This window comes from Mauremys reevesii, linkage group 14 (genome assembly GCF_016161935.1).
Source record: "Mauremys reevesii isolate NIE-2019 linkage group 14, ASM1616193v1, whole genome shotgun sequence".
Classification (NCBI taxonomy): domain Eukaryota; kingdom Metazoa; phylum Chordata; order Testudines; family Geoemydidae; genus Mauremys; species Mauremys reevesii.
This window is the reverse complement of record NC_052636.1, coordinates 15,996,223-16,019,097: the sequence shown is the minus strand read 5'-3', so window position 1 is coordinate 16,019,097 and position 22,875 is coordinate 15,996,223. Positions and strand designations below refer to the sequence as shown.

At 70.2% G+C, this 22,875-nt stretch overlaps 3 protein-coding genes across 3 annotated transcripts; 1 reads left to right on the top strand and 2 right to left on the bottom strand.

Annotated features, from left to right (window-relative positions):
• The first annotated feature begins 871 nt into the window (after positions 1 to 871).
• TRAPPC14 (trafficking protein particle complex subunit 14) lies at positions 872 to 9,974 on the top strand. Its single transcript, XM_039499706.1, is given in 13 exon segments — positions 872 to 887; positions 890 to 935; positions 937 to 1,246; positions 1,518 to 1,613; positions 1,704 to 1,833; positions 2,168 to 2,254; positions 2,646 to 2,766; positions 2,901 to 3,048; positions 3,201 to 3,283; positions 4,958 to 5,121; positions 8,059 to 8,213; positions 9,082 to 9,275; positions 9,647 to 9,974. Coding segments are annotated over 13 exon segments (1,704 nt in total). The 3' UTR covers positions 9,801 to 9,974.
• Positions 9,975 to 13,205: 3,231 nt separating this feature from the next.
• Positions 13,206 to 16,908, bottom strand: LAMTOR4 (late endosomal/lysosomal adaptor, MAPK and MTOR activator 4). Its single transcript, XM_039500018.1, has 4 exons — positions 16,832 to 16,908; positions 14,692 to 14,772; positions 14,080 to 14,197; positions 13,206 to 13,912 (listed from the first exon to the last, which is right to left on the bottom strand). Exons 1-4 carry the CDS (start codon positions 16,832 to 16,834, stop codon positions 13,815 to 13,817), a joined length of 300 nt encoding a protein of 99 aa, XP_039355952.1. The 5' UTR covers positions 16,835 to 16,908; the 3' UTR covers positions 13,206 to 13,814.
• A 1,051-nt stretch (positions 16,909 to 17,959) lies between these two features.
• On the bottom strand, positions 17,960 to 22,449 carry LOC120381849 (transmembrane protein 272-like). Its single transcript, XM_039500004.1, has 5 exons — positions 22,353 to 22,449; positions 19,271 to 19,373; positions 19,125 to 19,175; positions 18,837 to 19,034; positions 17,960 to 18,469 (listed from the first exon to the last, which is right to left on the bottom strand). Exons 2-5 carry the CDS (start codon positions 19,347 to 19,349, stop codon positions 18,252 to 18,254), a joined length of 546 nt encoding a protein of 181 aa, XP_039355938.1. The 5' UTR covers positions 19,350 to 19,373; positions 22,353 to 22,449; the 3' UTR covers positions 17,960 to 18,251.
• Between the last annotated feature and the right edge of the window lie 426 nt (positions 22,450 to 22,875).

Genomic DNA, 22,875 nt, shown 5'->3' with positions numbered 1-22,875 from the left:
AGGAAGTCCCGCCTCATTCAAGCGCCGGGATTGGTCACTGGCTCTGTCCGTCATCCTCTGGGCCGTGCCCCCTGGGGGCGGGGCCGTGTCCCCCACGCGCTCTCCCATCGAGGCGCTCGGCGCCCGGCTCCGCCCCCTGCCCCCCCCCCCCCCCCCACCGCCTCTTTGGCTCCGCCCCCTCCGCGCCCGGCCCCGGCTGCAGCGCCCGGCCCGGGATCCCCGAGAGCGGGACCCGCCCGGCCCCAGCGCCGCCCCCGGGTCCTAGCGCCGCCCCCGGGGTCCGCCAGTCCCCGGCAGCCCCGGGTCCTAGCGCCCCCGGCCCCCGGGTCCGCCAATCCCGGCAGCCCCGGGTCCTAGCGCCCTCCCCGAGTCCTCCCCCAGGTCCTAGCCCCCGGACCGCCAATCCCTAGCGCCCCCTCCCCGGTCCCCACTGCCCCAGCTCCCGGAACCCCACCCCCAGCGCCCCCTCACCCTGCCACAGATCCCTTCCCCACACACCCCAGGCCCCCGGGATCCCAGCCTAGTCCCTGCAGGGCCCCAATCCCCAGCCCAGCCCCAGATCCTCCAGGGACCCCATTCCCTCGGGGTCTCCTCCAGCCCCAATTCTCCCCACCTCGCCCCGCACTGCCCCAGCCCCCCAAGTCCCTGTCCCCCAGATCCTCCCCCAACCCCCCAAATTCCTCAGCCCCCCAGATCCTCCCCCAGCCCCACCCAATTCCCTGTCCCCAGATCCTCCCCCAACCCCAATTCCTCAGCCTCCCAGATCCTTCTTCCAGCCCCCAATTTCTCAGCCCCAGATCCTCCCCAATCCCCAGCCCCCAGATCCTTCCCAGCCCCCAATTCCCCAGCCCCAGATCCTCCCCGCCCCGCCATGGAGGCGCAGTGCGACACTTCATGTACTTCCCGGCCGTGCCCTTCCCGGCCCGGGAGCTGCTGCGGGCGAGCCGGCCGGTACCGGGCGCTGCCCCGGCGCAACCACCTCTACCTGGGCGAGACGGTCCGCTTCCTGCTGGTGCTGCGGGGCCGGCCCGGGCCGGGGGGCGCCCGCACCCCCTGGGGGGAGCTGGGCTCCTCCCTGGCCGCCCTGGCCAGCGTCAGCCCCGGGGTCGACCCGGGGGCGAGGGGACGGGAGCCCTCGAGGAGCCGGGCGGGAGGAGGGGATGCGCCTCCGGCCCCCGGCTCCTTCCGCGACTGCCGGCCTCTGCTGACCCACGGCCAGGGACCCCTGGGGCGACCGGCCGCCGGGGTGAGAGGGGGTGTGGGGCGCTGGGCGGGTGGGGGCTGTAGGGTGGGTGTGAGGGAAACTGGGGCGGGGAGGCTGGTGGGTCAGGAGCAAGGGGCACCCAGGGGTGGGGGGCTCTGGGGTGTGGGGTGGAGCGAGGGGAACCTGGAGCTTCTGGGGCAGGAGCAAGGGGCGGGTATTGGGTGCTGTGGGTCAGGAGTGAGGGGCACCTGGGGGGACACAGGGGGCTGCGGGTTGGGGGTCACTGTGGGACTCACGGCTGCCCCCCCCCCAGATACCCGTGGAGGAGCCAATCGTCTCCACGGACGAGGTCATTTTCCCGCTGACCATTTCCCTGGACAACCTGCCCCCCGGGACCGTCAAGGCCAAGGTGAGTGGGGGGGGCCCTGTGGGACAAGGGCCGTGGGGGGGGGTGGGAGTGGGGCCAGCCCCCCAGCGCTGACACCCCCCCGCCCCACAGATCGTGGTGACGGTGTGGAAGCGGGAGCAGGAGGCGCCGGAGGTGCGGGAACGGGGCTACCTGAGCCTGCTGCAGAACCGGGCGCCGGCCCAGCTCTTCCGCGAGGAGCAGGGGGCCTTCAAAGCCCAAGGTAGGTGCAGCCCCCGCCCCACGGCCCTGCCCCATGGCGCCCCTCAGTCCGAAGGTGCCCAGACAGCAAGTGTGGAAAATCGGGACGGGGGTGGGGGGTAATAGGAGCCTGTATAAGAAAAAGACCCCAAAATCGGGACATCTGATCACCCTACTCAGTCCCGACCCGCAGCCTTGGCCCCACGGCTCTGCCCCATGGCGCCCCTCAGTCCCGACCCGCAGCCTCTGCCCCTCAGCCCTGACTGACAGCCCCTGCCCCGCGGTCGCTCCCGACCCCCCCCACCTTTGCCCCAGTGACCGCTCTGACCTCTGACCCCTGCCCTTTGCCCCCGCAGTGAGCACCATGCTGACCGTGCTGCCCCCTCCGGGGCTGAAATGCCGCCAGCTGAACGTCTCCGGGAAATACCTCACCGTGCTCAAGGGTAACGGGGAGCCGGGCTAGGGAGGGGTGGGGGGCCTGGAGCCGTGGGGGGAGGGGTAGCAGGACGGGGGGCAGGGGCTGTGGGGGTCCCTGGAGCCCAGGGGGGAGGGGTAGCAGGATGGGGGGCAGGGGCTGTGGGGGTCACTGGAGCCCAGGTGGGAGGGGTGGCAGGACGGGGGCAGGGGCCGTGGGGGTGCTGGAGCCCAGTGGGGAGGGGTAGCAGGACGGGGGGCAGGGGCCGTGGGGGGTGCTGGAGCCCAGTGGGCAGGGGCTGTGGGGGTCACTGGAGCCCAGGGGGGAGGGGTGGCAGGACGGCGGGGGCCCTGGGCCCGTGGGGGGGGAGAGCTGAGTGTGGGGCGCCCCGTCTCTGACCCGCCCGCCCGCCTCCCCAGTGCTGAACGGCTGCTCCCAGGAGGAAATCTCTCTGTGGGACGTCCGCATCCTGCCCAACTTCAACGCCAGCTACCTGCCTATGCTGCCCGACGGCTCCGTGCTGCTGGTCGACGACGTCTGGTGAGCTGTGGGGGGAAGGGTCCGGGGTAGGGGGCTCGGTGTGTGTATCGGGGGGGGTGCCGTGGGAAGGTGCAGGGGGGGTCTCTGTGGGGTAGGCTGTGGGGCTGACACTCTCTCCCTTGCCCCCCCCCCAGCCATCACTCGGGCGAGGTGCCCGTCGGCGCCTTCTGCCGCGTGGCCGGCGCCGGCTCCGGCTGCCCCTGCGCCCTGAGCGCCCTGGAGGAGCAGAACTTCCTCTTCCAGCTGCAGGCGCCCGAGCGGCCCCAGGAGGACACCAAGGAGGTGGGTGCAAGGGGCAGGGGGGCGGGGACAGGGCTGCGAGGGGGCAGGGCCATGAGGCATGAGGGGGTGGGGCCACAGGGCAAAAGGAGGGGAAAGGGCAATGGGGGCGGGGCCAGCAGGGCCATCACTCACTCTCCCCCCTGCTCCCCCAGGGTCTGGAGGTGCCCCTGGTGGCTGTGGTTCAGTGGTCGACACCCAAACTCCCCTTCACCAGCAGCATCTACACCCACTACAGGTGAGAGACACCCCCCCGCCCCCCCCCCCGACTCTGATGGCTCTGGTCTCCCCCCAGATCCGATGCCCTCCTGGCCCTGGGTTCCCTCCCGCTCTGGGCAATCACAGGCCAGTGAGCCTGACTTGGGTACCGGGCAAACCGGCTGAAACTCCAGCAAAGACCAGAATTGTCAGCCAGGGAGATGAACAGAACTTGGGGAAGAGTCACCCTGGTTTTAGTAAAGGGAAATCGCGCCTCACCAATCTACTAGAATTCCTGGAGGGGTCAACAGGCACGTGGCCAAGGGGGACCCAGTGGACTTAGATTCCCAGAAAGCCTTTGCCCAGCCCCCTCCCCAAAGGCTCGTAGGCAAAGTCAGCTGGGACGGGACAGGAGGGGAGGTCCCCTCCTGGATCAGTACCTGGGTAACAGGCAGGAAACAAAGGGGTGGAACAAAGGGGCAGTTTTCAGCGTGGGGAGAAGGAAATCGTGGTGCCCCCCCCAGGGGTCTGTGCTGGGCCCCGTCCTATGCCACAGAGTCATCAACCATCTGGCTAAAGGGTGGAGAGTGAGGTGGCAACATCTGCAGATGATACAAAACTGCTCCGGATAGTTGAGTCCCCGGCAGCCTGGGACGAGCTGCAAAGGACCTCACAGAACTGGGTGACGGGGAACAACCTGGCAGGTGAAATTCAGGGTTGATCAATGCAAAGTGATGCACGTTGGAAACCATCATCCCAACTCGACCTGTGCAGTGATGGGGCCGAATGAGCTGCTACCGCTCAAGAGATCTTGGAGTCACTGTGGGGAGTTCTCTGCAAACACCCGCTCGACGTGCAGCCGCAGCCGGGAAAGCGACCAGAAAGTTGGGAACCATTAAGAAAGGGAGAGAGAATCAGACAGAAAATATCCTGTTGCCTCTCTGTAAATCCATGGGACGCCCACACCTGGAACACTGTGTGCCGATGGGGCACCCCATCGCAGAAAGGATCTAGTGGGACTGTCAAAGGTTCAGAAAAGGGCAACACAACTGCTGAGGGGTCTGGACCGGCTGCCATGTGAGGAGAGATTAATCAGACCGGGACTGTTCGGCTTGGGAAAGAGGAGACTAAGGGAGGATGTGAATAGAGGGCTATAAAATCGTGACGGGTGCGGAGAAAGTAGATAAGGGAGTGTTATTTACTGCTTCTCATAACACAAGAACTAGGGGTCACCCAATGAAATGAACAGGCAGCAGGTTTAAAACAAACACAAGGACGTATTTCTTCACCTGATGCACTGTTAACCTGGGGAACTCCTCGCCAGGGGATGTTGCGAAGGCCAAGACTATACCAGGGCTCAAAGAAGAACTAGAGAAGATCCCGGAGGACAGCACAAGAACAGGGGCTGGGTCACTCGGGGATTCCCTGTTCTGTTCGTTCCCTCGGGGGCGCCTGGCACTGGCCGCCGTCGGCAGACAGGACCCTGGGCTGGATGGGCCCTTGGTCTGACCCAGTCTGGCCGCTCTTATGTTCTGTCCCCCCAGCTCTGACGCCCCCCCAAGCTCAGACCCCCCTGCCTCCAGCTCAGGGGCTGCAAGGGAACCCCCCCATGGCCCCTCCTGGCTGCCCAGCTTAGCTGTGCGGGGGGATCCTGGTGCCGGGGGCGGGAGGGGCGGTCCCAGTGCCCTGCGCTGACCCCCCGCTGCCCCTCCAGGCTGCCCAGCATCCGGCTGGACCGGCCGCGGTTCGTGATGACAGCTGCCTGCGAGTCGCCCGTGCCCCTGCGCCGACGCTTCACCGTCACCTACACCCTGCTCAACAACCTGCAGGACTTCCTGGCCGTGCGGCTCGTCTGGACCCCGGAGAGCGCCACGGCGGGTAGGCGGGGCTGCGGGGGCCTGCTGCTGTGGGGCAGGCATGGGGGGCTGCGGGATGGAGCTGTGGGGACCGTGAGCAGGCTGGGCTGGCCCGACCCGGGGTTGGGGGTTCAGTGGCGGGCTGGGAGGGTTTGGTGGGGAGCTGGGAGGGTTCGGTGGGGGGCTGGGAGCACTGGGAGGGGTCAGGAGGGGCTGGGAGGGTTTGGTGGGGAGCTGGGAGCACTGGGAGGGGTCAGGTGGGGCTGGGAGGGTTCGGTAGGGGCGGGGAGCACTGGGTGGGGTCAGGCGGGGCTGGGAGGGTTTGGTGGGGAGCTGGGAGCACTGGGTGGGGTCAGGTGGGGCTGGGAGGGTTCGGTAGGGGGCTGGGAGCACTGGGAGGGTCGGGAGGCTGGGAGGGTTTGGTGAGGAGCTGGGAGCACTGGGAGGGGTCAGGGGAGGCTGGGAGGGGTCGGTGGGGGCTGGGAGCACTGGAAGGGTAGGGTGGGGCTGGGAGCACTGGGAGGGGTCAGGAGGGGCTGGGAGGGTTCGGTAGGGGCTGGGAGCACTGGGAGGGGTCAGGAGGGCTGGGACGGTTCGGTAGGGGCTGGGAGCACTGGGAGGGTTCGGTAGGGGCTGGGAACACTGGGAGGGGTTGGGTGGGGAGCTGGGAGGGTTCGGTGGGGCTGGGAGCACTGGGAGGGGTCAGGAGGGGCTGGGAGGGTTCGGTGAGGGGCTGGGAGCACTGGGAGGGGTCAGGAGGGGCTGGGAGCACTGGGAGGGGTCAGGAGGCCCTCGGGAGGGCTCGGCGATGGGCCGGGGTCTGGCGGGGTCTGGCATTGGGGGCGTGCAGGAGGCACTCGGAGGGCTGGGGGTTCGGCGATGGGCTGGGGGCGCGGGGTCTGGCATTGGGGCGTGCGCAGGAGGCACTCGGAGGGCTGAGGGGTTCGCGATGGGCCGGGGGCCAGCGGGGTCTGGCATTGCGGGGCCTGCGCAGGAGGCACTCGGGGGCTCGGCGATGGGCCGGGGGGCCGGCGGGGGTCTGGCATTGCGGGGCCTGCGCAGGAGGCACTGGGAGGGCTCGGGGTTGGCGATGGGCCGGGGCCGGCGGGGGCTGGCATTGTGGGGCCTGCGCAGGAGGCACTCGGAGGGCTGGGGGTTCGCGATGGGCCGGGGCCGGCGGGGCTGGCATTGCGGGGCCTGCGCAGGAGGCACTGGGAGGGCTCGGGGTTCGCGATGGGCCGGGGCGGGGGCTGGCATTGCGGGGCCTGCGAGAGGCACTGGGAGGGCTCGGGGGTTCGGTGATGGGCCGGGGCCAGCAGGGGCTGGCATTGCGGGGGCCTGCGCAGGAGGCACTCGGGGGGCTCGGCGATGGGCTGGGGGTCCGCGGGGCTGGCATTGCGGGGCCTGCGCAGGAGGCACTCGGAGGGCTCGGGTTTGGCGATGGGCCGGGGGCGGCGGGGCTGGCATTGCGGGGCCTGCGCAGGAGGCACTCGGAGGGCTCGGGGTTCGCGATGGGCCGGGGCCGGCGGGGCTGGCATTGCGGGGCCTGCGAGGAGGCACTCGGGGCTCGGCGATGGGCTGGGGTCCGGCGGGGCTGGCATTGCGGGGCCTGCGCAGGAGGCACTCGGAGGCTCGGGGGTGGCGATGGGCCGGGGCCGGCGGGGCTGGCATTGCGGGGCCTGCGAGGAGGCACTGGGAGGGCTCGGGGTTCGCGATGGGCCGGGGTCCGCGGGGTCTGGCATTGGGCGTGCGCAGGAGGCACTCGGAGGGCTCGGGGTTCGCGATGGGCTGGGGTCCGGCGGGGCTGGCATTGCGGGGCCTGCGCAGGAGGCACTGGGAGGGCTCGGGGTTGGCGATGGGCCGGGGCCGGCGGGGTCTGGCATTGGGGGCGGCGGAGGCACTCGGAGGGCTGGGGGTTCGCGATGGGCTGGGGTCCGCGGGGTCTGGCATTGGGGGCGTGCGAGGAGGCACTCGGAGGGCTGGGGGTCGGCGATGGGCCGGGGGCCAGCAGGGGCTGGCATTGCGGGGGCCTGCGCAGGAGGCACTCGGAGGGCTCGGGGGTTCGCGATGGGCCGGGGGCCGGCGGGGTCTGGCATTGCGGGGGCCTGCGCAGGAGGCACTGGGAGGGCTGGGGGTCGGCGATGGGCCGGGGCCAGCAGGGGCTGGCATTGCGGGGCCTGCGCAGGAGGCACTCGGGGGCTCGGCGATGGGCCGGGGGCCGGCGGGGTCTGGCATTGCGGGGCCTGCGCAGGAGGCACTGGGAGGGCTCGGGGCCGGCGGGGTCTGGCATTGCGGGGCCTGCGCAGGAGGCACTCGGGGGCTCGCGATGGGCCGGGGTCCGCGGGGTCTGGCATTGCGGGGCCTGCGAGGAGGCACTCGGGGGCTCGGCGATGGGCCGGGGCCGGCGGGGTCTGGCATTGCGGGCGTGCGCAGGAGGCACTGGGAGGGCTCGGGGGCTCGGCGATGGGCCGGGGGGCCGGCGGGGGTCTGGCATTGCGGGGGCGTGCGCAGGAGGCACTCGGAGGGCTGGGGGTTGGCGATGGGCCGGGGTCCGCGGGGTCTGGCATTGGGGCGTGCGAGGAGGCACTGGGAGGGCTGGGGTTGGCGATGGGCCGGGGGCCGGCGGGGTCTGGCATTGGGGGCCTGCGCAGGAGGCACTGGGAGGGCTGGGGGTTCGCGATGGGCCGGGGCCGCGGGGTCTGGCATTGGGGCGTGCGAGGAGGCACTGGGAGGGCTGGGGTTCGCGATGGGCCGGGGTCCGGCGGGGTCTGGCATTGGGGGCCTGCGCAGGAGGCACTGGGAGGGCTGGGGTTCGCGATGGGCCGGGGCCGGCGGGGTCTGGCATTGGGGGCGTGCGAGGAGGCACTCGGGGGGCTCGGCGATGGGCCGGGGGGCCGGCGGGGGTCTGGCATTGCGGGGGCCTGCGCAGGAGGCTCCAGGCGGCTCTGACCCCCCCCAGGGAAGAAGCTGTCCAGCGAGGAGCGCCGGGCCACGCAGGCAGCCCTGGACTCCATCGTCTGCCACACGCCCCTCAACAGCCTGGGCTACTCGCGCAAGGGCAGCGCCCTGACCATCCGCGTCGCCTTCCAGGCCCTGCGCGCCGGCCTCTTCGAGGTACCCGCGGGGGCCCGGACGCCTGGGTTCTCCCCGGCGCTGGGAGGGGAGTGGGGGCTGGTGGGTCAGAGCAGGGGGGCTGGGAGCCAGGACTCCTGGGGTCTCTCCCCGGCTCTGGGAGGAGTGGGGCTGGTGGGTCAGAGCAGGGGCTGGGAGCCAGGACTCCTGGGTTCTCTCCCGGGCTCTGGGAGGAGTGGGGCTGGTGGTTAGAGCAGGGGCTGGGAGCCAGGACTCCTGGGTTCTCCCGGCGCTGGGAGGAGTGGGGCTGGTGGGTCAGAGCAGGGGCTGGGAGCCAGGACTCCTGGGTTCTCTCCCGGCTCTGGGAGGAATGGGGGCTGGTGGTTAGAGCAGGGGCTGGGAGCCAGGACTCCTGGGTTCTCTCCCGGCGCTGGGAGGAGTGGGGCTGGTGGGTTAGAGCAGGGGCTGGGACCCAGGACTCCTGGGTTCTCTCCCTGCTCAGGGAGGAGTGGGGGCTGGTGGGTTAGAGCAGGGGCTGGGAGCCAGGACTCCTGGGTTCTCTCCCGGCTCTGGGAGGAGTGGGGGCTGGTGGGTTAGAGCAGGGGCTGGGAGCCAGGACTCCTGGGTTCTCTCCCGGCTCTGGGAGGAGTGGGGCTGGTGGGTTAGAGCGGGGGGGCTGGGAGCCAGGACTCTGGGGTTCTCTCCCCGGCTCTGGGAGGGGAGTGGGGGCTGATGGGTTAGAGCAGGGGGGTCTGGGAGCCAGGACTCCTGGGTTCTCCCCCCAGCTCTGGGAGGGGAGTGGGGGCTGGTGGGTTAGAGCAGGGGGGCTGGGAGCCAGGACTCCTGGGTTCTCTGAAAGGGGGGGTGCAGGGAGCGGCAGTTTCCCCACTCTTCTCTCTCCTCCCCCCAGCTCTCCCAGCACATGAAGCTGAAGCTGCAGTTCACGGCGAGCGTCTCGAACCCGCCCCCTGACGCCCGGCCCATCTCGCGCAGGAGCAGCCCCGGCAGCCCGGCTGTGCGGGACCTGGTGGAGCGGCACCAGGCCGGGCTGGGCCGGTCCCAGTCCTTCTCCCACCAGCAGCCGTCCCGCAGCCACCTCATGAGGTACACGGGGGGCTGGCCGGGGGCTGCCGGGGGATGGGAGAGGCGGGGAGTCTTCAGCCAGGGAGGGGAGCTCTGCCCAGAAGTGCTGCAGTATTTAAGGGGGAGGAGCCTAGAAAGTGGGTGGAGCCTGGGGAGGCGGGGCTGTAACATTGGGCCCCTCCCCCTCATTCACCTGTCTGCACTAGGGTGACCAATCAGGTGAGGGCATCAGTGCTCTCCTCCCACACACCTGGTGGGAGCCAGAACTCCTGGGTCCCTCTCCTGGCTGTGGGAGGGGAATGGATTGAAAAGGGGGTGGAGGGGAGCTGTCGGGGGGAGGGGTGGAATCAGAGCCCCCCCCCCCTTGACGCCTGGTGCCCCCCCGCCGACAGGTCAGGCAGCGTCATGGAGCGCCGCGCCATCACCCCGCCCGTGGGCTCCCCCGTGGGCCGCCCCCTCTACCTGCCGCCCGAGAAGAGCGTCCTGTCGCTGGACAAGATCGCCAAGCGGGAGTGCAAGGTGCTGGTGGTGGAGCCCATCAAGTGAAGAGGCCAAACACCCCCCGGCCCCCGATCCTGGGCCATGGGACAAGCCCCCCCCCCGCATTGCCCAGCCCCGCTGCTTCTCCCCAGAGCTCATGTTGCTGGAGGCCTGGGACCATGGGGCAAGGGGGGGAGGCTGGCATGTGCCAAGTGGGGGGAGGGCACAGCAGGTGGGGGGCTGCAGGCCAGTAAGGGGGGGGTGAGAACTGCATTCTGTGTCAGTGCTGGAGGGATGGGAGGGGGGAGCTGGGGCTGCTGGCTGCCATTTTCAGGGTGATCCTGCCGCTGTTTCCCTGCTGTTGGTTATGGGGATGCCGGGGGGGACCCCTGGCTATGGGTGGGGTGGGGTGGGGTGAACACATCTCATTACTGGTTCCCAGTCGCTGTTTACAAAACCCTTTGCTTCCTGCATTGCCTTTTTAATTTGGGGGCCCCGCAACCCCCTCCCGAGCTGGGGGGTAGGGACCCATGGTACTGCTTGGCCCTGGCTGGGCTGGAGTGAATGCCTTCCTTCCCATCAGCCCCTGGGGCAGCATCCCCCTCAGAGCCAGACTCCCATCAGCCCCTGGGGCCGTGCCCATCACCCAACCACACTCCCATCAGCCTCTGGGGCAGCGTCCCCTTCAGAGCCAGACTCCCATCAGCCTCTGGGGCAGCATCCCCTTCAGAGCCAGACTCCCATCAGCCTCTGGGGCAGCAGCTGCCTCAGACCCAGACTCCCATCAGCCCCTGGGGCAGCAGCTGCCTCAGACCCAGACTCCCATCAGCCCCTGGGGCCGTGCTCACCACCCAACCACAGTCCCATCAGCCCTTGAGGCTGAATCCCCTTCAGAGCCAGGCTCCCATCCGCCCCTGGGGCTTTGCCCACCACCCAACCACACTCCCATCAGCCTCTGGGGCAGCAGCTGCCTCAGACCCAGTCTCCCATCAGCCCCTGGGGCTGCCCCCTCCCACTGAGCCAGACTCCCATCAGCCCCTGGGGCAAGCTCCCGTCAGCCTCTGGGGCTGCCCCCTCCCACCACTCTAGCTGCGCTTTGCCAGCCTCTATCCTGGCCTGGCAAGGGAAGGAAGGCGCCTGGCCCAGCCCTGAGCCACCCCCTGGAAGGTCCCAGCCCCACATGCCTCAGTGGAGGTACATTCCCTGTCCCCTGCTACTGGGGGGTGGGGGTAACTCAGGCTGCCCCCGCCCCATCCAGCCTAGAGGGACTCACTGGACCAGGGGCCCCCGCTGCACTTTAATTTACATTTTTTGTTATTTATTTGTCTCTGAACTGGCCGCGATTTGTATCTGTGAATAAACCTCCTGGGATGGAACCAGCCCGGCTTTGCTGCCTGTCAGGGGAGCCTAACACCCCGCCCTGCGCCGACCCCCTGGACCGAGAGCAGGAGGGCCCCAGCCCGCCCGGCGCTGCACCCGGCCGTGTGGGGCTGGGGGGATGCAGACACAGCGAGCCTGGGCAGCCAGGGCAAAGCAGAGCAATGGGAGCGTGACCCTGCCCCAGCCAGCACCACCCACCCCCCAGCACCTGTCCTGGGGAATGGAAGGTTCTGGCACGTGGAGGTGGGGAGAGATGGGGGAGTCAGCTGGGACTGGCACTGCCGGAGCCTGAGCCGCTCGCTCCAAGAGCAGAGAGCCGGCCTCTGCGGGAACAGCGCTGCCGGAGCCAGTCACTCTGAGGGCAGAGAGCCGGCCCCTACGGGAACAGCGCTGCCGGAGCCAGTCACTCTGAGGGCAGGGAACCGGCCCCTGCGGGAGCCAGTCACTCTGAGGGCAGGGAGCCGGCCCCTGCGGGAACAGCGCTGCCGGAGCCAGTCACTCTGAGGGCAGGGAGCCGGCCCCTGCGGGAACGGCGCTGCCGGAGCCAGTCACTCTGAGGGCAGGGAGCCGGCCCCTGCGGGAGCCAGTCACTCTGAGGGCAGGGAACCGGCCGGAGCCAGTCACTCTGAGGGCAGGGACCGCCCCTGCGGGAACAGCGCTGCCGGAGCCAGTCACTCTGAGGGCAGGGACCGGCCCCTACGGGAACAGCGCTGCCGGAGCCAGTCACTCTGAGGGCAGGGACCGGCCCCTACGGGAACAGCGCTGCCGGAGCCAGTCACTCTGAGGGCAGAGAGCCGGCCCCTACGGGAACAGCGCTGCCGGAGTCTGTCACTCTGAGGGCAGGGACCGGCTCCTACGGGAACAGCGCTGCCGGAGCCAGTCACTCTGAGGGCAGAGAACCGGCCCCTGCGGGAACGGCGCTGCCGGAGCCAGTCACTCTGAGGGCAGGGAACGGCGCTGCCGGAGCCAGTCACTCTGAGGGCAGGGACCGGCCCCTGCGGGAACGGCGCTGCCGGAGCCAGTCACTCTGAGGGCAGGGAACCGGCCCCTGCGGGAACGGCGCTGCCGGAGTCTGTCACTCTGAGGGCAGGGACCGGCCCCTACAGGAACAGCGCTGCCGGAGCCAGTCACTCTGAGGGCAGGGACCGGCCCCTGCGGGAACGGCGCTGCCGGAGCCAGTCACTCTGAGGGCAGGGAACCGGCCCCTACGGGAGCCAGTCACTCTGAGGGCAGGGACCGGCCCCTGCGGGAACGGCGCTGCCGGAGCCAGTCACTCTGAGGGCAGGGAACCGGCCCCTACGGGAGCCAGTCACTCTGAGGGCAGGGACCGGCCCCTGCGGGAACGGCGCTGCCGGAGCCTGTCACTCTGAGGGCAGGGAACCGGCCCCTGCGGGAACGGCGCTGCCGGAGCCAGTCACTCTGAGGGCAGGGAACGGGCCCCTGCGGGAACGGCGCTGCCGGAGCCAGTCACTCTGAGGGCAGGGAGCCGGCCCCTGCGGGAACGGCGCTGCCGGAGCCAGTCACTCTGAGGGCCGGGATCCGGCCCCTGCGGGAACGGCGCTGCCGGAGCCAGTCACTCTGAGGGCAGGGAACGGCGCTGCCGGAGCCAGTCACTCTGAGGGCAGGGAACGGGCCCCTGAGGGAACGGCGCTGCCGGAGCCAGTCACTCTGAGGGCAGGGAACGGGCCCCTGAGGGAACGGCGCTGCCGGAGCCAGTCACTCTGAGGGCAGGGAACCGGCCCCTACGGGAACAGCGCTGCCGGAGTCTGTCCCTCTGAGGGCAGGGACCGGCCCCTGCGGGAACGGCGCTGCCGGAGCCCGTCACTCTGAGGGCAGGGAACCGCCCCGCGGAACGGCGCTGCCGGAGCCAGTCACTCTGAGGGCAGGGAACCGGCCCCTACGGGAACAGCGCTGCCGGAGTCTGTCACTCTGAGGGCAGGGACCGGCCCCTGCAGGAACGGCGCTGCCGGAGCCAGTCACTCTGAGGGCAGGGAACCGGCCCCTACGGGAACGGCGCTGCCGGAGCCAGTCACTCTGAGGGCAGGGAACCGGCCCCTACGGGAACAGCGCTGCCGGAGTCTGTCACTCCGCGTAGGAATGACCCACTGCCACTGGCTGCATGTGCAGGGAGCCTGAGCCATCCCTGCGAGCTGGGGGGAGCTGCCCCCCCCCCCGTGTGACCCACACAGGCTGTAGCTGCAGAGGGCAAAGGGTGTAGTGGTGACCCACGGCACCTCAAGGGCTCTCCTCGAGCATGGGGGGTAGGGCCCCCACAGCCCCCCCCCCCAGTGCCCCAAAGTAAGGAAACCCCCCAGACCAGCTAGGAAAGACACTTTATTCTCTGAACAGTTACAGGGAGGCCCCTGGCCGGAACCGATTTCCCCTCGCCCCAAATCTCCAGAAAGCCCCACAGATGCCGCTGCAGCCTCCCGTCCTGTCGCCACCAGGTGTGGGCATTTGCAGGGGGCATTTCTGGAGCCCTCCTGCCCCAGCAGGGGGCCCTGGTGAAGTGGGAGACCCCTCCCAGCTGGCCCTAGCAGGTGCAGCCATGGGGGGCAGGTGGTGCCAGGGGAAAGCTGGTGGCGGGGTCCCCGACCAGCCTGAGACACCCCCACAGGTCAAGCCAGGGCCAGGAACTCAAGGGGAGCCCTCCCCCCGTTTCACCCAGCCACACTCGCGCGTGGAACCCGCCCCCGCGGCTCAGACGGCGACCGGCTCCCGCAAGTGGTTCTGTCGCTTGACCACGAAGATCTTCTGGCCGGAGACGGTCACCAGGAAGGTGTGTTCCCCGAACACCACTGGGGGGAGAGAGTTCGGCATGAGACCCCCTGCGAGGGGTGGGCAGAGACAGGCCACCCGCACCAGCCCCCCACCCCCTCGAACACCCCTCCCACCCATGCCAGCACCTCCGCCCCCTGCCCAGCCGGAGTAACTGCCTCCCAAGCACCTTCTCCCCCAGGCTCACCTGAGAGGCGTTTGAAGGGAGGGTCGGGGCCACGCTGGAGCCGGAAGCCGCAGGCTGTGGCCACCAGCTCCGAGATCACCCCGGCCGTGTGCTCGGCGTTCTCCAGGTCACCGGCCGACTGCGGAGCAGGGGAGGGGGGAGCCAGGGGTTAGAGAGAGTAAGGACCCCCCCCCCCGCCCAGCCCTCAGATTCACACAGTGGGTCAGCAGCACAACTGAGTATAGAAACCCCACACCCCCCAGCTCTAATCCCTGAGCCCCCGCTCCCCTCCCAGAGTCGGGGAGAGAACCCAGGAGTCCTGGCTCCCAGCCCCCCCTGCTCTAACCCACCAGCCCGCCCTCTCCTCGCAGAGCCAGGAAGAGAACCCAGGAGTCCTGGCTCCCAGCCCCCCTGCTCTGACCACCAGTCCCCACTCCCCTCCCAGAGCTGGGGAGAGAACCCAGGAGTCCTGGCTCCCAGCCCCCCTGCTCTGACCACCAGTCCCCACTCCCCTCCCGGAGCTGGGGAGAGAACCCAGGAGTCCTGGCTCCCAGCCCTCTCTGCTCTGACCCACCAGCCCCCACTCCCCTCCTGGAGCTGGGCAGAGGAGTCCTGCCTGCCCCTCGCACTCACCGCCAGCACGGCTCCATCGCAGATCACCAGGTAGCCCAGCTGGTCAGGGATCCGCTCCAGCCCCTGGGTCAGCGCCGTGGTCTGGGGGGGGAGGTCAGAGCAAGTGTGTGGGGCAGAGGCGTGAGGGGAGGGGCCCAGAGATGGGTTCCTGGCTCCCACAAGGGACCCTGGACCCACTAGTCAGGGCTGCTGGGACCCAGACCGGGGCCACCTGCCGTTCCGGGTCCCGGGACAGCGGGTCCTGCCAGCAGGGATCCGGCCCAGATAGAAATCGGGTCCGTGATGGAGAATCCCCTCCCCGCCCAGCCCCACGCGGGGAAACGGGCCCCGTGGTTCATTACCAGCCCCCCAGATAACAGGCCAAGAACAACCACGCCCCACCCCAGCTCCATGCAATGGGGGGTCCAGGCCCCCGGGGAGGGCTCCCCAGCTCCATGCAACAGGGGGGGTCCAGGCCCCCAGGGGGGGCTCCCCAGCTCCATGCAACAGGGGGGGTCCAGGCCCGGCTGCCGCTCCGTGCAATGGGGTCCAGGCCCCGGGCTGCCCGCTCCGTGCAATGGGGTCCAGGCCCCGGGGCTGCCCGCTCCGTGCAATGGGGTCCAGGCCCCGGGGCTGCCCGCTCCGTGCAATGGGGTCCAGGCCCCAGGGGCTGCCCGCTCCATGCAATGGGGTGTCCAGGCCCCGGGGCTGCCAGCTCCGTGCAATGGGGTCCAGGCCCCGGGCTGCCCGCTCCGTGCAATGGGGTCCAGGCCCCGGGCTGCCCGCCGTGCAATGGGGTCCAGGCCCCGGGCCCGCTCGTGCAATGGGGTCCAGGCCCCGGGGCTGCCCGCTCCGTGCAATGGGGTCCAGGCCCCCGGGGCTGCCCGCTCCGTGCAATGGGGTCCAGGCCCCGGGGCTGCCCGCCCGTGCAATGGGGTCCAGGCCTGCCCGCTCCGTGCAATGGGGGGGGTCCGGGCCCCCCCGGGGGGGGATCCCCCGCTCCGTGCAATGGGGGGTCCAGGCCCCGGGGCTGCCTCCGTGCAATGGGGTCCAGGCCCCGGGGCTGCCCCGCCTGCAATGGGGTCCAGGCCCGGGGCTGCCCGCTCCGTGCAATGGGGGGGGTCCAGGCCCCCCGGGGGGGGGATCCCCCGCTCCGTGCAATGGGGGGGGTCCAGGCCCCCCCGGGGGGGGCTCCCCCGCTCCGTGCAATGGGGGGGTCCAGGCCCCGGGCTGCCCGCTCCTGCAATGGGGGGGGTCCAGGCCCCCCGGGGGGGCTGCCCCGCTCCGTGCAATGGGGTCAGGCCCCTGGGCTGCCGCCTGCAATGGGGTCCAGGCCCCCGGGCTGCTGCCCGCTCTGCAATGGGGTCCAGGCCCCCGGGGCTGCCCGCTCCGTGCAATGGGGTCCAGGCCCCCTGCTCCCCGTGCAATGGGGTCCAGGCCCGGGGCTGCCCGCTCCGTGCAATGGGGTCCAGGCCCCCAGATCCCTCCGTGCAATGGGGTCCAGGCCCCTGGGATCCCCGCCTGCAATGGGGTCCAGGCCCCCCGGGGCGGGCTCCCCCGCTCCGTGCAATGGGGTCCAGGCCCGGCTGCCGCCTGCAATGGGGTCCAGGCCCCGGGGATCCCCGCTCCGTGCAATGGGGTCCAGGCCCTGGGATCCGCTCCGTGCAATGGGGTCCAGGCCCCGGGGGCTCCCGCTCCGTGCAATGGGGTCCAGGCCCCGGGGGATCCCCCGCTCCGTGCATTGGGGGGGGTCCAGGCCCCCGGGAGCCTCCCGCTCCGTGCAATGGGGTCCAGGCCCCGGGCTGCCCCCCGTGCAATGGGGTCCAGGCCCCGGGGCTGCCCGCTCCGTGCAATGGGGTCCAGGCCCGGGGCTGCCTGCTGTGCAATGGGGGTCCAGGCCCCTGGGATCCCCGCTCCGTGCAATGGGGTCCAGGCCCCCGGGCTGCCCTCCGTGCAATGGGGTCCAGGCCCGGGCCTCCCCTCCGTGCAATGGGGGTCCGGGGATCCCCGTGCAATGGGGTCCGGCTGCCCCGCTCCGTGCCACGGGGGGGTCCAGGCCCCCCCGGGGGGGCTCCCCCGCTCCGTGCAAGGGGGGGGGTCCCGGCCCCCCCGGGGGGGGGATCCCCCGCTCCGTGCAATGCGGGTCCCGGCCCCGACTCACCATCTCGTGGCAGCACCGGCCGCTCCGCTCCCAGCCGTCAGCTGACGGCCTGCCCCGCCCCTCTCTTATCCCCGCCCCTCAGCCCGCCCATTGGCCCGCGGCGCTGTCCGTCTCCCGCCCGCTCGGAGCCCCGCGCTGCCATTGGCCCAGGCCGCTCCGCCTGGGGCTGGGGGGGCGGGGCATGAGGGCGGGGCCACTTCCGCTTCCTCGCCCCCGCCTGATGAATATTCATGAGGCGTGTGCTGCCGCAGGCGCCGCGAGACGCCCCCGCGCGCGTGACCGCCCGCCGCAGGGCCTGATGGGAGCCCGGCCCAACGGCCGCCCGCCCCAGGGGCTCATGGGAGTCTAGCTAAGGGGGGGAGACACTGCGACACCTGCCCCAGGGGCTCATGGGAGTCTAGCTAAGGGGGGAGACACCCCAACACCTGCCCCAGGGGCTCATGGGAGGCTAGCTAAGGTAGGGGGACACCCCTGACACCTGCCCCAGGGGCTCATGGGAGTCTCACTAAGAGGGGGCGCACACGCCTGCCATATGCCCCAGAAGCTCATGGGAGTCAGTGCAAGGGGGCCGCAGCAGGGGCTTATGGGAGTCTAGCTAAGGGGGGAGACACCCCAACACCTGCCCCAGAGGCTCATGGGAGTCTAGCTAAGGGGGGACACCTGCCCCAGCGGCTCATGGGAGTCTAGCTAAGGGGGGGCATTCAACACCCACCCCTGGGGGTCCGGGCAGTCACCTCAGCAGCTGATGGGAGCCTGCTCACCACATGACAAGGGCCAGCCCAGCTCCTCTCCCCTCTCTGTCTCTTAGGGGTCCCCCAGCCACTTGGAGGTGGCAGTGGGTACAGGTCACCTTCTCTGCTGTGCCAAGGGTGGGGGAAGCCTGTGCCCCAGTAGGACAGTAGCTTTGGGGGCCCACAGCCCCCTTCCCCCCCAGTGCCATCCCCCTCATAAACTAACAACCTCCCCCTCTACCCTCCCCCTGGCGGAAGGCCAGTGCCCTAGCGCATGTCCCCCCTCCAGGCTCAAGGGAGGCCCCAGGGCTGCCCGCGCCCCGGGGCTGAGGGGAGTGTGGCTGTGGGGTGGCCCCCTCCTCACCCCCCAGCAGCCCCCAGGGAGTGGAGGAGGCTGTGCACAGGAGGGGGCTAGCTTACCCCCTTCGGGCCACAGCAGGGCAGCCCTACCTGGACCCCCTGCCCTGAGCCAAGGGGGCAGGAGGACCCTCGCAGCTGCCGCTGAAGCAGGGGTCCGGCTCCGGCCATGGGGAGTCCGGCTCCGTGGGCTCTGCCCTAGGGGATGCTGGGAGTCTGGCTGAGGCGTAGCCGCTCCAGGGGGCTGACGGGAGGTGCCCCACCGACAAGGACGACTCCGCTCACCAGCCACGGTTCAGGCCTTTATTAACCCCCCTCTGTCTGCCCCCCGGCTAGGGGTACTGGTCTCCCCGCTGCAGCCAGGGCAGCCGCGCCCGCAGCAGCACCAGGCAGCCCAGGATGCCGAGAGCCGCCAGCAGCGCGACCCCCAGCCCCACGTACACCAGTGTGGTGACCCAGAAGGCAAAGAGGTAGAGGAGGCGGTGGCAGAAGTTCGGATTCTGGGGGTCCTTGTACTCGGGGGGGTAGATGGAGTAGACCCAGACGTTACCTGGGGGGGAAGAGACTGGAGGTCAGAGGTCAAGGCTGGCTGGGGAGGGGGCCCCAAACTAGGGTGACCAGATGTCCCAATTTTATAGGGACAGCCCCCATTTGGGGGTCTTATAGGCTCCTAATACCGCCCCCAGTCCCATCACCCTACCAGCCGAGGGGAGCCGATGCCAGTCAGGAAGGGGAAACCCAGCCAGGGGGAGACCCTCCCCAGCTAACCCCCCTGGCCCCGCCCCAAGGCAGGGCGTGGGGAGCCAGTGCCCTAGGGTTAAACCCAGGGAGCGCAGCCCTTGGGGAAAGGGGGCCGTGGGAGCCAGGCGGGGCTCAGCCCCTCCCTGGGAGGAAGGAGGGGTCCCGGGGGCGCTCACCAGCGATGAACCACGCGAAGAGGAAGAGCAGGAGAAGCGCCCTCCAGCCGCGGGCGCCGGGGCTCAGCTGGGGGGGGTCCGTCCCATCGCCGCAGGGCAGGCAGCTCAGCAGCAGGAACAGCAGCACCGTGCTGCCCCCCACCAGCAGGTAATAGGGCAGGAGGTGCTGGCGGGGGCACTGGCCCAGGTACACGGCTCCTGGGGTGGGGAGAGAGGGGGGGTCAGTGCCCAGGGCAGCCCCGGCCCACGGGCCCCCCCCACGGGGTCAGGTCAGCGCCGGACACTCACCGATGGCAATGCTGGCAATGGGCAGCGCCGAAAGCACCACCTTCCCCAGGACTGCAAGAGAGAGACCCGGGGTTAGGGGCAGGCGAGGGGGTCAGGGAGCCCCTGCCCCCCCACCCCCAAGAGCCCCCAGGGGGCCCCACACTTACAGCTCAGGGCAGGGTGCACAGGGGACTCCGCCGTGCCTGGAAGTAGGGGGGCCCTGCTACCATCTGGGTCCTCAGCCATGTCACGGGGTCCAGGCAGCGGGGGCTGGGGGCACAGAGCTGGTTAGAGCTGGGGGTGCCCCTCACTCCCGACCCACAGCCCCTGCCAGCCCAGCCCTGCCCCCGCCCCTGCCTGTGCCCCTCACTCCCGACCCACAGCCCCTGCCAGCCCAGCCCTGCCCCCACCCCTGCCTGTGCCCCTCACTCCCCACCCACAGCCCCTGCCAGCCCGGCCCTGCCGGTGCCCCTCACTCCCCACCCACAGCCCCTGCCCCCCCCAGCCCTGCCGGTGCCCCTCACTCCCCACCCACAGCCCCGGCCCCCCCCCAGCCCTGCCGGTGCCCCTCACTCCCCACCCACAGCCCCTGCCCCCAGCCCTGCCGGTGCCCCTCACTCCCCACCCACAGCCCCTGCAAGCCCAGCCCTGCCCCGCCCTCACTTCCGACCCACAGCCCCTGCCAGCCTAGGCCTGCCTGTGCCCCTCACTGCTGACCCACAGCCCCTGCTAGCCCAGCCCTGTCCCCCCATTTCTGCCCATACCCCTCACTCCCAACCCACAGCCCCTGCTAGCCCAGCCCTGCCAGTGCCCCTCACTCCCCACCCACAACCCCTGCTAGCCCAGCCCTGCCAGTGCCCCTCACTCCCCCCCCCCCGCCCCTGCCAGCCCAGCCCTGCCCCCGCCCCACACGTCCAACCCACAGCCCCAGCCAGCCAAGGCCAGCCTGTGCCCCTCACTGCTGACCCACAGCCCCTGCTAGCCCAGCCCTGCCAGTGCCCCTCACTCCCCACCCACAACCCCTGCTAGCCCAGCCCTGCCAGTGCCCCTCACTCCCCACCCACAGCCCCTGCAAGCCCAGCCCTGCCCCCGCCCCTCACTTCCAACCCACAGCCCCTGCCAGCCTAGGCCTGCCTGTGCCCCTCACTGCTGACCCACAGCCCCTGCTAGCCCAGCCCTGTCCCCCCATTTCTGCCCATACCCCTCACTCCCAACCCACAGCCCCTGCTAGCCCAGCCCTGCCTGTGCCCCTCACTCCCCACCCACAACCCCTGCTAGCCCAGCCCTGCCAGTGCCCCTCACTCCCCACCCACAGCCCCTGCAAGCCCAGCCCTGCCAGTGCCCCTCACTCCCCACCCACAGCCCCTGCTAGCCCAGCCCTGGCCCCCCAATTATGCCCCTGCCCCTCACTCCCAACCCACAGCCCCTGCCAGTGCCCCTCACTCCCGACCCAGGAATGACTCCCTCCCAATTCCTACCTTCAGTCTGTCTTACAGCCCCTGGCCTTGGGACTGACCTTTTATAGCCCCCAGCCCCACCTCCTGACGGTAAAGCTGGGCCCCTCTCCCACTCCTTATAAGGACATTTCCCAGAGGGGGGTGATGGCCAGGTGTGCCCCACCCTTAGCCCAGCTGAAACCATTCAAAGAGGGGCCGGGGTTTCAAATTGGTTTTATGGGAGGGAAGCTGGACTGGGAGTCAGGACTCCTGGGTTCTTTTCCTGGCTCCCTGAGGCCATTGGGATCAGTGGGTTAGAACAAGGGAAGCCAGGACTCCTGAGTTCTCTCCTAGAAGCTCAGGGCTGGACGGGACCTCAGGAGGTGTCTAGTCCAACGCAGGACCAACCCCAACTCAATCATCCCAGCCAGGGCTCTGTCAAGCCTGACCTTAAAAACCTCTAAGGGTGGAGATCCCACCCCCTCCCTAGGGAACCCATCCCAGTGCTTCACCACCCGCCTAGGGAAACAGTGTTTCCTAATATCCACCCTAGACCTGCCCCCCTGCAACCTGAGCCCATTGCTCCTTGTTCTGTCACCTGCCACCACCGAGACCAGTGGTTCTCTCCCCAGTTCTGGAAGTGGGGGCTGGTGGGTTAGAGCAGGGGGGGCTGGGAGCCAGAACTCCTGGGTTCTCTCCCCGGCTCTGGGAGGAGAGTGGGGGCTGGTGGGTTAGAGCAGGGGGGGCTGGGAGCCAGAACTCCTGGGTTCTCTCCCCGGCTCTGGGAGGAGAGTGGGGGCTGGTGGGTTAGAGCAGGGGGGGCTGGGAGCCAGGACTCCTGGGTTCTCTGCCCAGCTCTGGGAGGGGAGTGGGGGCTGGTGGGTTAGAGCAGTGGGGGCTGGGAGCCAGGACTCCTGGGTTCTCTGCCCAGCTCTGGGAGGGGAGTGGGGGCTGATGGGTGAGAGCAGCGAGCTGGATGGTTGATGTCACAATCTAGGCTGTATCTTGGGAACTTCCTGCTGCTATTTTCTGGTGAGCTGGGCAGATAAAACGGTTTCCTGTAATAACAGCAGCTAAAGTCATGGGGTTGGGGAGTGAGGCCTGTCCCCTCTAGGACCTCCATCAGGGTGGGGACTGGCTGGTTCAGCGGGGCGGGGAGTGGGGCAGGGGCCCGTCCCCTCTAGCGGGCGCCGGCTCCCACCCAGCCCCAGGGCAGGGACTGGCTGGCTCAGCGGGGTGGGGAATGGGACAGGGGCCTGTCCCCTCTGGGGGGCGCCGGCTCCCACCCGGCCCCAGGGCAGGGACTGGCTGGCTCAGCGGGGCAGGGGCCTGTCCCCTCTGGGGGTCGCCGGCTCCCCCCCGGCCCCAGGGCAGGGATGGGCTGGCTCGGGGGGGCGGGGAATGGGGCAGGGGCCTGTCCCCTCTGGGGGTCGCCGGCTCCCCCCCGGCCCCAGGGCGGGGACTGGCTGGCTCAGGGGGGTGGGGAATGGGACAGGGGCCTGTCCCCTCTGGGGACGCCGGCTCCCACCCGGCCCCAGGGCAGGGATGGGCTGGCTCGGGGGGGCGGGGAATGGGGCAGGGCCCTGTCCCCTCTAGCGGGCACCGGCTCCCCCCCGGCCCCAGGGCGGAAGTCTCTTCATGGTGCACGTGTGGAATGAGTCTGTCCGATCTCAGCCCAGCTCATCACTCCCCGCCCCCAGCACTAAACCACCCCGCACCCACCATCAGCCCCAGCAGAGTGTGAGGGCCCAGGAGTCCCCATAGACTGAGCCCGCCTCCTGCTGGGGGGCTGGCCTGAGGACTGGTCACCTACCCTCTGGGGGGGCCTCTGGCAGCTGTGACTCCCCGGGGGGCTCCAGGGAGAGAAACCGGCTGAGAACGTTTCCACTCGGTCCCTGCAGTGTGAGCCAGTGGCCAAACCACAGCAGTGAACAGCTGATCAGAGCCTGACTTCCTGCCCCATGTCACAGCGGGGCTGCGGGCGCCAGCGCAGCTGGAGGGGCAGAGCCCAGGGCTGGGTTGGCAGGGGGCTGCGGGTCAGGAGTGAGGGGCACCCGCAGAGCTGGGGGGGGCAGGGATGGAGTCCCAGGGTGCTGCGAGTCGGGAGTGAGGGGCCCCCCAGACTTTGGTGGGGGCGAAGCGTAGGACACCAGGCAGTGTCATGGCTTGGATGCGTTTGGGGAACCCCCCACCCCCCGTTCGTACAGGGATCCCCGGTGCGGAGATGCGGCTGGCTCTGGGGTGGGGCACAGGCTGTTCGTACAGGGATCCCTGGTGTGGTGGAGACGCGGCTGGCTCTGGGGTGGGGCGTGGGGGGGCCGTTTGTACAGGGATCC

Coding starts and splice junctions, on each gene's coding strand:
- LAMTOR4 (XM_039500018.1), bottom strand. Junction 14,198..14,691: donor GCGATGGAGCCGTGCTGGCG/GTGAGTGCGAGG, acceptor CCTGCTCCGCAG/TCGGCCGGTGACCTGGAGAA. Junction 13,913..14,079: donor TCCCTTCAAACGCCTCTCAG/GTGAGCCTGGGG, acceptor CTCTCCCCCCAG/TGGTGTTCGGGGAACACACC.
- LOC120381849 (XM_039500004.1), bottom strand. CDS start 19,349: ATGGCTGAGGACCCAGATGGTAGCAGGGCCCCCCTACTTCCAGGCACG. Junction 19,176..19,270: donor TGTGCACCCTGCCCTGAGCT/GTAAGTGTGGGG, acceptor TCTCTCTTGCAG/TCCTGGGGAAGGTGGTGCTT. Junction 18,470..18,836: donor CTTCGCGTGGTTCATCGCTG/GTGAGCGCCCCC, acceptor CTTCCCCCCCAG/GTAACGTCTGGGTCTACTCC.